This window comes from Coregonus clupeaformis, chromosome 36 (assembly GCF_020615455.1).
Source record: "Coregonus clupeaformis isolate EN_2021a chromosome 36, ASM2061545v1, whole genome shotgun sequence".
Classification (NCBI taxonomy): Eukaryota; Metazoa; Chordata; class Actinopteri; order Salmoniformes; family Salmonidae; genus Coregonus; species Coregonus clupeaformis.
In genome coordinates this window covers 29,184,512-29,197,130 of record NC_059227.1, presented here as the reverse complement: position 1 = coordinate 29,197,130, position 12,619 = coordinate 29,184,512, and the positions used below count along the sequence as shown (strand labels likewise).

Sequence of the window (12,619 nt, the reverse complement as noted above, 5' to 3'; positions counted from 1 at the left end):
ACTAACATGTACTGTATGTGTTGCTATGCAATGGCATTTAGTAAATGACAGTATTTATAAGACCATAAATGCTTGTTTGGTTTGAATTATGTCCACTTCTCTCTACTTAATCTCTGTGTAGCAAACACAGGATGAACATGTTAGGTATGAAGATGCTTAATGCTTCTTCCATGTTTAGGTTTCAGGACACCGAATACGGCTTCACTTTGACAAGAACTCGGACTGCTATGACTTCTGGGTGAATTCCAACTCTGCAGACATCCACCCTGTGGGATGGTGTGAGAAAACGGGACACAAGCTTCACCCCCCCAAAGGTAAGAGACATGCTACCTTCGACAGATACCACCTGGAAAAGATAATAACATATGTATTGCTTGACATTTTGGATGGGATATTTTCAAACTGTTACTGTAGCACTCCCTCATCTTCTGCTCATTTGTATTTCCTTACTGCTGTATTTGTTTTATTGCGCACCATTTTTCTTTCCTACAGATGTAGGATCTTAATTTGAGCCAGTTTGCTTCAACAGGAAATTTGAATTATTATGTTGATAATTATCATTAATGGCCATTTTTGTAGGGGTTGATACATTTTTCATAAGGGAAAATCAAGTCTGACATTTCAAAGTATATATTACAAACTTCAGAAGCCTTTTCTTTTTTTTTACCTCAAATACACTACACATTTAAATGTCCTGCATTGCAGGAAAGTTCTCCTGCAACAGGGTGATCAAATTAAGATCCTACATCTGTATGTGAGACTAGTCATGTAGGGATGGTTACAGTGGGCATACTTGGGCATGAATTTGACAAGCAGGTGTGTAAGCAGGTTACCCATGGCAACAGGAAAACTGGAAAACAGTACTCAACTATTTTGAAAACACAAAGAACACAAATATTTTATTTATACGACATACTTGAAATTGAACCAGCGATATTTAATAAGGAGTAAAATAATTCCCCCCCAGTTCTTGATGGAAACGTGAAATAATCCTTGTCATTTCTCTATGGATGGACAGGTATGAAGGATGAGGAGTTCAGCTGGTCGTCGTACATCAAACAGAGCAAAGCCCAGGCAGCTCCCAAGGCCCTGTTTGAGAATCAGAACACGGTAAGAGAAGCCTACAGACCTAGATTAGACCGGGGACACACTCCGATGCATGAACACAAATGAAATCGACATACATCATTGTCCATTTTTGACCGTCAAAAGTACAACTCAAGTCAACTATTTCTGGACGAGTTCGGACGAGTTGCATCAATTTTTTGTCAGTCATCTCCGTTGCCATTCATCCGGCAACAGATGACTCCCATTCAAAAAGCATTGGCTCCATCTGAAATTCTCAGACACAAAATCCCAATGTGTCCACTTTCATATTGCTTTAATAGTAGTGTTTTACCACCACTAGGTGGAACTGTTTAGTTTAGTTAGACTACACATCCTTCACTGAAGTACAGTACTTGACATCAGCCCATACAACATAGATATGATGCAGATGCATGAGCAGTTTAAAGGGTTTAAAGTACAGTTGCAGGATCTTAATTTGAGCCAGTTTGCTACAGCAGGAAAATAATCCTGCAGCAACAGGAAATGTGAATTATTATGTGGATTATAATTAATGGACTTTTTTAAAATACATTTTTCATAAGGGGAAATCAAGTCTGACATTTCTAAGTGGAAAATTCCAAACTTCAGAAGCCTTTTAAACCTCAAATACACTACAAGTTTAAAATGTCCTGCATTGCAGGAAAGTTCACCTGCAACAGGGTGATCAAATTAAGATCCTATATCTGTAGTGTTATGGATGAACCAAATGTGAGCTTTTGTCTCTGAGTAACTGTCCTATTTTTATTTTCCAGACTGTCACCCCACTTTCATATTGCTTTGATACTAGTGTTTTACCACCACTAGGTGGAACTGTTCAGTTTAGTTAGATTTTCCGCCCAGGTTTACACATCCTTCATTGAAGTACAGTACTTGACATCAGCACATTCAACATAGATATTACGCAGATGCATGAGCAGTTTAAAGGGTTTAAAGTAGGGTTATGGATGAAGTAACTTTTGTCTCTGATTAACTGTCCTATTTATATTTTCCAGACTGTCACCCCTTTAGGATTTAGAATTGGGATGAAGCTGGAGGCCATTGACAAGAAAAACCCCTCCTTCATCTGTGTTGCCACAGTAACAGACATGGTGGACAGTCGATTCCTGGTGCACTTTGATAACTGGGATGAGAGCTACGACTTCTGGTAATGTCTAACTTTGTGATTACATTTCCTTCAGTACTCAAAATCAAATCACTGTATCATCATCAGCAGTGATTTGTGTTAACTGATGCCAGATCATAGTCATATTTGGAATTTGTGTTGGTGTTGCAGAATTGGGCACTAGATGGTGGTAGATTATTACAACAGAAGGTTTGTGTCTGGGAGGAAAAAAACATTGCCTCTTACAAAAGTGTTTGTTATTCATATTTTACACAAGCAAACAAGCTACATCACTTTAATCTGCATAATTGCTTTTAGATTTGGAAGACAAAAATGTCTGTACCATGAATTATTATTTTGACACTCGCACGCACATCACTTTTCTCACAATTATTTAGTCTTAAGTTTTTCCCATTTAATTTGTTTCTTATTGCATTTCTTTGGCTCTGTCTGTTGAGACATTGAGAGTTGTGAGAGTTCTCTTTTCTCACAATTCTTTAGGCCTCCGTTTCCCCCATCAATTTTCATCACTCCAACCCTTGTTGATTGTCACCATTGTTTGGCTTTTTCTGACTGAGAATTGCGTGTGTGGTTACAGTCGTTACTGTGGTTTCATGCCCACTCTGACCTCTCCCAGCTGTGGATTTAGACTGCCAGCCAGGAGGAAGTCCTGATCTGCATGATACAAGAGCTTGTATTGGCTGAATTATGGATGATCACCAATAAATGTCAAGGAGGAGAGGAGAGGGAAAGAGTAGAGCCCGGAGCGGTTAAAATAGGAGCAGACTCACAGAGGGAGATGACTCTCTCACACGTGGTGTCATTACGTATCACATCAGCCAGTCACAGCCAGTCTCAGCCAGTCACAGCCAGTCACAGGCCTCTCCAACATCACAGCTCGGGCCAGAGAGCAGCTAAACCACTCCACTCTGCTCTGTTCCACCCTGGCCTGGCCAGAGAGTAGGACACTAGGACTTTGTCATCCCTTAAAGGAGTAGTTCACTATTTTACAATTTGATGTTAGATGGTTCCTCACCCTGAAAATAGTCTATGGGCCAGGAGAGACTGTAATCCATGGTTCAGTTCTCTTTAAACAGCCACTACACACTTCAGATAACTTTAGCCACCACAAGCAATCAATGGAATTGATAGGGGCATGAGAGCGTGTTAATTTTTGTGTGGCCAAATCACCTTTAAGTAACATCAAACAAAATATGGAGTTGATTTGAAATGATTTCAGATGGTTTGGACATAATTTTTTAAAACATGCTCACATGCCCCCATCAAATCCAATCTTCTTATATACATTTTGTTTTTTTGCCTGTGCTGAAGACATCTATATATCGGTCTGCTAATACAGGATTAGTAAAGGCCCAGTGCACTACTTTTGTGAATAAAGTTTAACAAAATGTATTTTTATTTGAATGTTTACCAGCATTTGTAACTTGAGTCTGATAATTACCTGTACTAAACACTTAATCTGATCAATTATAAAGTAATATAAAGATGCTTGATATATGACGAGTAAAAATAACATGACTATATACAGGGAGTACCAGTATCGAGTCGATGTGCAGGTGTACGAGGTAATTGAGGTAGCTACTTACATATACTGTAGGTAGGGTTAAAGTGACTAGGCAACAGGATAGATAATAGACAGTAGCAGCAGCTGGTAGCCATTTTATTAGCTATTTAGTAGTCTTGTTTAGCAGTCTTATGGCTTGGGGGTAGAAGCTGTTCAGGGTCCTGTTGGTTCCAGACTTGGTGCACTGGTACCGCTTGTCATGCAGTAGCAGAGAGAACAGTCTGTGGCTTGGGTGGCTGGAGCCTTTGATGATTTTTTTAGCCTTCCTCTGACACCGCCTGGTATAGAGGTCCTAGATGGCAGGGAACTCTGCCCCAGTGATGTACTGGGCCGTACTCACCACCCTCTGTAGCACCTAGTAGCTGTTTAAAGAAAACGGAACCCTGGATTACAGTTTCTCTTGGCCCATAGACTACTTTCCGGGTGAGGAACCATCTAATATCAAGTTGTAAAATAGTGAACTACTCCTTTAAAGGCCCAGTGCAGTCGAAAACATGATTTTCCTGTGTTTTATATATACATTGAGTGTACAAAACATTAAGGACACCTTCCTAATATTGAGTTGCACCCTCCCCCTTTTGCCCTCAGAAGAGCCTCAATTCGTGGGCCATGTTGACTCCAATGCTTCCCACAGTTGTGTCAAGTTGGCTGGATGTCCTTTGGGTGGTGGACCATTCTTGATACACACGGGAAACTGTTGAGTGTGAAAAACCCAGCAGCGTTGCAGTTCTTGATACAAACTGGTACGCCTGGCACCGACTACCATACCTCGTTCAAGGGCTCTTAAATCTTTGGTCTTGCCTATTCATCCTCTGAATGTCACACATACACAATCCATGTCTCAAATGTCTCAAGGCTTAAAAATCTTTCTTTAACTTTGTCTACACTGATTGAAGTGGATTTAGCAAGTGACATCAATAAGGGATCATAGCTTTCACCTGGATTCACCTGGTAAGTCTATGTCATGGAAAGAGCAAGTGTTCCTAATGTTTTGTACATTCAGTGTATTTCCACACTATGAGGTTGGAATAATACTGGGAAAATGATGATAATGCCATTTTAGTGTAAGAGCTGTTGCAAAGACCGCCTGAAATTTCTGCCTGTTTTGGTGAGAGGGAGTTTTGGCCAATAACAGCTACTTTTCAGTTTTCCCCTCCCCACTCAGACCACTTTCAGACAGTCCTAGCAAAATTCTTGCTTGAGAAATTGCTCTTGTTAAGAAGCTATTTTAGTTTATTTTTTACCATTTTAATTGAAAACAGTCGCAGTAAGGTACTTAATTGTTACCCAGAAATGATTTGATATTGAGATAAAAACGTCTGCATTGCACCTTTAAACAAGCTTACTGTAACAACACTGACCACTGAGGTGGAAACAATGACAACCCTCAAATGAGATTATCCACACTGGCACACCACAATAGGGATTGGTTTTACAGTATGTTGAGTACATGCTGAAATAATAAACAGTTTTACTCTCCAAAGATATTTCAGTAACAGCCTATTGGACAAGTAAGGAGAGTTGCAATATACTGACCAGAGAAGCAAGCCCCTTGCAATTTATCCAGCATTGCCGATGCAATGACGGCATCATAACAGTATTAATACCTGTAGTTGTACCTAAACAATGCTACTCATCAGGTCAATGATGTGCCCTCCATCATTCAGTGATAGATGAATGTTGTCCTACTGATGTTTGTCGTGCAGAGAGGTATTTGTGGGAAGCTGTGAGAGAAGCGTCCTTTTCTCGCCCTGACTGTCCCGACACATCAAAGTGTATGTTGCATAACATGCCATCATGGCTAAATGTACGGGTAATCACTCAGAAATAAGGTGGCTGATGCCACAGCCCCCTGCAGCTCTCTGATTCAGAGTTTATTTTATATATTTTTTATTTTACCTTTATTTAACTAGGCAAGTCAGTTAAGAACAAATTCTTATTTACAATGACGGCCTACACCGGCCAAACCCGGACGACGCTGGGCCAATTGTGCGCCGCCCTATGGGACTCCCAATCACGGCCGGTTGTGATACAGCCTGGAATCGAACCAGGGGGTCTGTAGTGACACCTCAAGCACTCAAGCATTGAGCACTGAGATGCAGTGCCTTAGACCGCTGCGCCACTCGGGAGCCCACTCGGGTTGGGTTGAATGTGGAAGACACATTTCGGTTGAGTGCATTCAGTTGTGCAACTGACTAGATATTCCCTTTCCCTCTTAACGGCTAGGCAACCTGCCACCAAGGGAATATGAAATGGGGAAATGTTACATTGGTGAGCAGATGGCATTTTTACTACTGTCCTTCTCCTGCTCTTCTGTAGGTGTGATGCAACCAGTCCCTACATCCACCCAGTGGGCTGGTGTCAAGACAACAACAGGATTCTCACGACCCCTCCAGGTGACATACTAACTCCTGTCAATCATTATTGTCACTATTTGTCCTGTAGATACCAGGATATAGTGTGTAATGATGATTGACCATACAGTTATTAGAGTAAAACAACACATGGAAAGTTTCCAAACAGATGATCTGATCTATAAATTATGTTATTCCACTGTGGAGTAGACAGATGGTTTCGAGTGACAGAAAGCACAAGGGACTTTACCCGCCCACACACACACTACATCATAAAGCATATAGTAAAAACATGCTCAATCTGGATCAATCTTTTTCATTGCTCTTCCCTCTAGTTTACCCCAGTGTCAAGGATTTCTCCTGGGGAAAGTATCTGGAGGAGACCAACTCATCACCGGCCCCTGCCAGGGCTTTCAAAGGGGTGAGGCTGTCTCTCTGTCCTCGGCCCGTAAGACGATGTGGCAGCCCCACATCCACATCTCAACACCATTTACTAGAGTAGCCTAGCTGGCTGTCTGCCTGCTGCAGAATGACATGCTGCCTCACACCCCCCTCTCCCTCTACAGAAACCCCCCCACAGCTTCCTGCCACTCATGAAGCTGGAGACGGTGGACAAGAGGAACCCCATGCTTGTCAGAGTGGCCACCGTGGTAGACACTGACGACCACAGGATCAAAGTGAGAACATATCTATCACTCTCTGTCTACTTTAAACCTCTCCTCGGGGACCCCCAGCCGTTCCATGTCTTTTATCTATTCCAGAGCTAGCACACCTGATTCGACTTGTTAACTAATCATCAAGCCAATGAGTAGGTGAATCAGGAGAGCTAGTTCAGGGCTAAAACAAAATATTGAAACGTCTGGGGTCCTCGAGGAGAGGTTTGAGAAACTGATCTATCTGACCCCTGTCACTGTGTCTATCATTATCTATCTGTGTCTATCTGACCCCTGTGTCTACCGGTATCTACAGTATCTGCACTCCACACTGGATTCATTCAACATGGCAGTGTCACTCAGCTGTAGCAACACTTCTATCTGTGTCAATAACTACGAATGCGCCCTTCCTCCTATCACTAGTTTGTAGCTCAGACCTGGAGATGAGTTTTACCAGGTGTTGTGTGTGGTTCAGTTCAGCTGTACAGTAGGATTAGCCATTACATCACTTATCTGTACTGTGAACTACAGTATGTAACTTTTTTAATCTGAAAGAGTATAATCCTAGATTACAGAATTATATGCCTAATCCGAGCCCTGTATAGCGCCTACAGTGGGGGAAAAAAAGTATTTAGTCAGCCACCAATTGTGCAAGTTCTCCCACTTAAAAAGATGAGAGAGGCCTGTAATTTTCATCATAGGTACACGTCAACTATGACAGACAAATTGAGAATTTTTTTCCAGAAAATCACATTGTAGGATTTTTTATGAATTTATTTGCAAATTATGGTGGAAAATAAGTATTTGGTTACCTACAAACAAGCAAGATTTCTGGCTCTCACAGACCTGTAACTTCTTCTTTAAGAGGCTCCTCTGTCCTCCACTCGTTACCTTAATTAATGGCACCTGTTTGAACTTGTTATCAGTATAAAAGACACCTGTCCACAACCTCAAACAGTCACACTCCAAACTCCACTATGGCCAAGACCAAAGAGCTGTCAAAGGATACCAGGAACAAAATTGTAGACCTGCACCAGGCTGGGAAGAATGAATCTGCAATAGGTAAGCAGCTTGGTTTGAAGAAATCAACTGTGGGAGCAATTATTAGGAAATGGAAGACATACAAGACCACTGATAATCTCCCTCGATCTGGGGCTCCACGCAAGATCTCACCCCGTGGGGTCAAAATGATCACAAGAACGGTGAGCAAAAATCCCAGAACCACACGGGGGGACCTAGTGAATGACCTGCAGAGAGCTGGGACCAAAGTAACAAAGCCTACCATCAGTAACACACTACGCCGCCAAGGACTCAAATCCTGCAGTGCCAGACATGTCCCCCCTGCTTAAGCCAGTACATGTCCAGGCCCATCTGAAGTTTGCTAGAGTGCATTTGGATGATCCAGAAGAGGATTGGGAGAATGTCATATGGTCAGATGAAACCAAAATATAACTTTTTGGTAAAAACTCAACTCGTCGTGTTTGGAGGACAAAGAATGCTGAGTTGCATCCAAAGAACACCATACCTACTGTGAAGCATGGGGGTGGAAACATCATGCTTTGGGGCTGTTTTTCTGCAAAGGGACCAGAACGACTGATCCGTGTAAAGGAAAGAATGAATGGGGCCATGTATCGTGAGATTTTGAGTGAAAACCTCCTTCCATCAGCAAGGGCATTGAAGATGAAACGTGGCTGGGTCTTTCAGCATGACAATGATCCCAAACACACCGCCCGGGCAACGAAGGAGTGGCTTCGTAAGAAGCATTTCAAGGTCCTGGAGTGGCCTAGCCAGTCTCCAGATCTCAACCCCATAGAAAATCTTTGGAGGGAGTTGAAAGTCTGTGTTGCCCAGCGACAGCCCCAAAACATCACTGCTCTAGAGGAGATCTGCATGGAGGAATGGGCCAAAATACCAGCAACAGTGTGTGAAAACCTTGTGAAGACTTACAGAAAACGTTTGACCAGTGTCATTGCCAACAAAGGGTATATAACAAAGTATTGAGAAACTTTTGTTATTGACCAAATACTTATTTTCCACCATAATTTGCAAATAAATTCATTAAAAATCCTACAATGTGATTTTCAGGATTTCTTTTTCTCATTTTGTCTGTCATAGTTGACGTGTACCTATGATGAAAATTACAGGCCTCTCTCATATTTTTAAGTGGGAGAACTTGCACAATTGGTGGCTGACTAAATACTTTTTTTCCCCACTGTATATTTCCAAATTTCTGACTGATGTAATAAAACTCCACATAGAAACTTGGAGGGAAATGTACTCTTTATGAAAGTGTCCTGTATATGACAAATAAGGGAAAGGCACTAATGTACTGCACAGGGAATTAATATAACAATTATTCAAGACCTCAGCATTGTCACATCCCATTGTCCCAGTACATCAAATTAACATCTGCCTGACTTTCTCCCTGAGATCATTTTGAGGAGAACTATAAGCTTCATGTTCCATGAACTATGAAGTGAACAGTAGGTCAGTGTCAGTGGCCAGCCGGCTGCCTGGAGGGAGTCATGAGGGGATTGCATTATGCTGGGACGTTAATGCAGGACAGGTATCTATCCCCAGAGGGCAGTAGTGTCTCCCCCTCTTCTGTCATCCCTCTCCTCCTCTTCTATAACCTGCTGTTATCATGTGTCCTGCTGCTCCTGCTGATGGGCCATAGAGCAGTCTTACTTTCTCCTGCTGTCTGGCCCTACAGTATGTCAATGTCTTTCCCTCAGCCTTACTTATGTCGATACTGTTCAGTCATCTCAGTCTAAACCCTTCTGTCCATGGAGCAAAAATAGCCCTTCATAGCATATCTCCACTCTATACAGTCCCTCAAGTCCTAACCTCTACCTGTCCACCTACTGGAAGATTACCCTGATTCATTTTCTGATTAATTCTCAGTTTACATATTTATGCATGGCTCTACCGACTTCCAGGAGAATCCTTTTTCAAATCATGCGAGACAAAAATATTTCATTTTATTTGGAATGGCAAACCAGATAAAGTTAAACAGACATATTTATATAACGAACATGAGTTTGGAGGTTTAAAACAATTAAATATTAAGGCATTAAACCTCTCTCTTAAAGCCTCCATTATTCAAAAATTATATCTAAATCCAAAATGGTTACCTGGCCGTATGGTGCCAGGATAACAACCTCTCCCTCAACGTGACCAAGACAAAGGAGATGATTGTGGACTACAGGAAAAAAAGAGGACTGAGCACGCCCCCATTCTCATCGACGGGGCTGTAGTGGAACAGGTTGAGAGCTTCAAGTTCCTTGGTGTCCACATCACCAACGAACTATCATGGTCCAAACACACCAAGACAGTCGTGAAGAGGGCACGACAAAGCCTATTCCCCCTCAGGAGACTGAAAAGATTCGGCATGGGTCCTCAGATCCTCAAGAAATTCTACAGCTGCACCATCGAGAGCATCCTGACTGGTTGCATCACCGCCTGGTATGGCAACTGCTTGGCCTCCGACCGCAAGGCACTACAGAGGGTAGTGCGTACGGCCCAGTACATCACTGGGGCCAAGCTTCCTGCCATCCAGGACCTCTATACCAGGCGGTGTCAGAGGAAGGCCCTCAAAATTGTCAAAGACTCCAGCCACCCTAGTCATAGACTGTTCTCTCTGCTACCGCACGGCAAGCGGTACCGGAGTGCCAAGTCTAGGTCCAAAAGACTTCTCAACAGCTTCTACCCCCAAGCCATAAGACTCCTGAACAGCTAATCATGGCTACCCAGACTATTTGCACTGCCCCCCCACCCCATCTTTTTACACTGCTGCTACTCTGTTAATTATTTATGCATAGTCACTTTAACTCTACCCACATTTACATATTACTTCAACTACCTCAACTAGCCGGTGCCCCCGCACATTGACTCTGCACCGGTACCCCCCTGTATATATAGCCTCCCTACTGTTATTTTATTTTACTTCTGCTCTTTTTTTCTCAACACTTTTTTGTTGTTGTTTTATTTTACTTTTTTATTAAAAATAAATGCACTGTTGGTTAAGGGCTGTAAGTAAGCATTTCACTGTAATGTCTGCACCTGTTGTATTCGGCGCATGTGGCCAATACAATTTGATTTGATTTGATAAGAGAGGCCCATCCTATGTTTAAGAGTGGGCTCTTTGGCTTTTTGCAGATTAAACCCATACATTTTTGGTAGATTGACAATGGATCCCTGTTTATGGCTTCATTTAAAAGGGAGGATACTTAAAGAGTTAGCTTTTACCATCAGAACAGCCTCAATTTGTTGGGCCATGGACACTACAAGGTGTCGAAAGCGTTCCACAGGGATGCTGGCCCATGTTGACTCTAATGCAAGTTGGCTGGATGTCCTTTGGGTGGTGGACCATTCTTAATACACACAGGAAACTGTTGAGTGTGAAAAACCCAACAGTGTTGCAGTTCTTGACACAAACCAGTGCGCCTGGCACCTACTACCATAAGCCATTCAAAGACACTTCAGTCTTTTGTCTTGCCCATTCACCCTCTGAATGGCACACATACACAATCCATGTCTCAATTGTCTCAAGGCTTAAAAATCCTTATTTAACCTGTCTCCTCCCCTTCATCTATGCTGAATGAAGTGGATTTAACAAGTGACATCAATAAGAGGTCATAGCTTTCCCCTGGATTCACCTGGTCAGTCTATGTCATGTAAAGACCAGGTGTTCATAATGTTTTGTATACTCAGTGTATAAAATAACAATTGACACATCAATCCGTTCATTTCAATTTAAGCTATTATATAAAATCCTTGCTACAAAAAGAATGCTCAAGATATGGGGCATTGAACAGTCAGCATTGTGCAGACTGCCTTGAGGAAACAGAATCAATAGAACATATTTTCTGGTAGTGTCCATTGGTGGCTCGCTTTTGTAGTCAGGTCCAGGAATGGTTGTTATGTCATAATATCAAGGTTCAGATGGGCCTGCGAACTGTATTGTTAGGGGATCTGAAAAAAACACGATCAGTCAATGTGAAATATCATTACACTCTTCTGTAAAGTATTTATTTTTAGGGCAATATCAGTAGAAATGTTACAAATAGGGAGGTTCAGGACTCTCGCAAGACATCACAGTAAAATGGAGGGATGTGTTGCAAAAGGAAATAACAAAATGACATTATACTGGGAAAGATGGGTTCATCTGTGGACATCGGAGGGTTGGAGTTAAGATCAGAATGAATGGTGGAAAATTAGGAATATATGTATAATTATTTAACTACATGTACCATACATGTGAATGAAAATAGCTGTAAGTAGCAGTAGAAGTATTGTTGTCAGTTAGTTTACTCCAATCAGCAGAGGTGTGGTAGGGTTGGGGAAAATATATAAATAAGGGGAATTAGAAATGATGCAAACAATTAAATTGATAGAACCCAAAACCTATCAACAACATTAAAGCTGATCTACGTCCCCCCACACACAAAAAAAACTAAACAAAACAAATATATGAAATAAATCCAAACCCCTAAACTGTACTCTACTTTCACTCCTCCAATTATATACAAGCCTTTAGATGTGAACTGGACCTCTGTCCTAACCTTTATCTTCCATCCCCCACCACCACCATTCCAAGGCAGTGTTCTCTAAAGCTCCTTCCATCCCACCACCATTCCAAGGCAGTGTTCTCTAAAGCTCCTTCCATCCCACCACTCCATTCCAAGGCAGTGTTCTCTAAAGCTCCTTCCATCCCACCACCACCATTCCAAGGCAGTGTTCTCTAAAGCTCCTTCCATCCCACCACTCCATTCCAAGGCAGTGTTCTCTAAAGCTCCTTCCATCCCACCACTCCATT

At 42.1% G+C, this 12,619-nt stretch overlaps 1 protein-coding gene across 2 annotated transcripts in view; it reads left to right on the top strand.

The window, feature by feature from the left end:
* Positions 1-12,619, top strand: part of LOC121552779 (lethal(3)malignant brain tumor-like protein 3) — a 62,684-nt gene that overhangs the window by 7,578 nt on the left and 42,487 nt on the right. For both annotated transcript variants that reach the window (XM_041865811.2, XM_041865810.2), the window contains exons 9-14: positions 179-314; positions 1,019-1,110; positions 2,100-2,251; positions 6,114-6,190; positions 6,484-6,569; positions 6,715-6,825. In XM_041865811.2, coding sequence (XP_041721745.2) covers positions 179-314; positions 1,019-1,110; positions 2,100-2,251; positions 6,114-6,190; positions 6,484-6,569; positions 6,715-6,825 — 654 coding nt within the window. The remainder of the gene's footprint in view (positions 1-178; positions 315-1,018; positions 1,111-2,099; positions 2,252-6,113; positions 6,191-6,483; positions 6,570-6,714; positions 6,826-12,619) is intronic.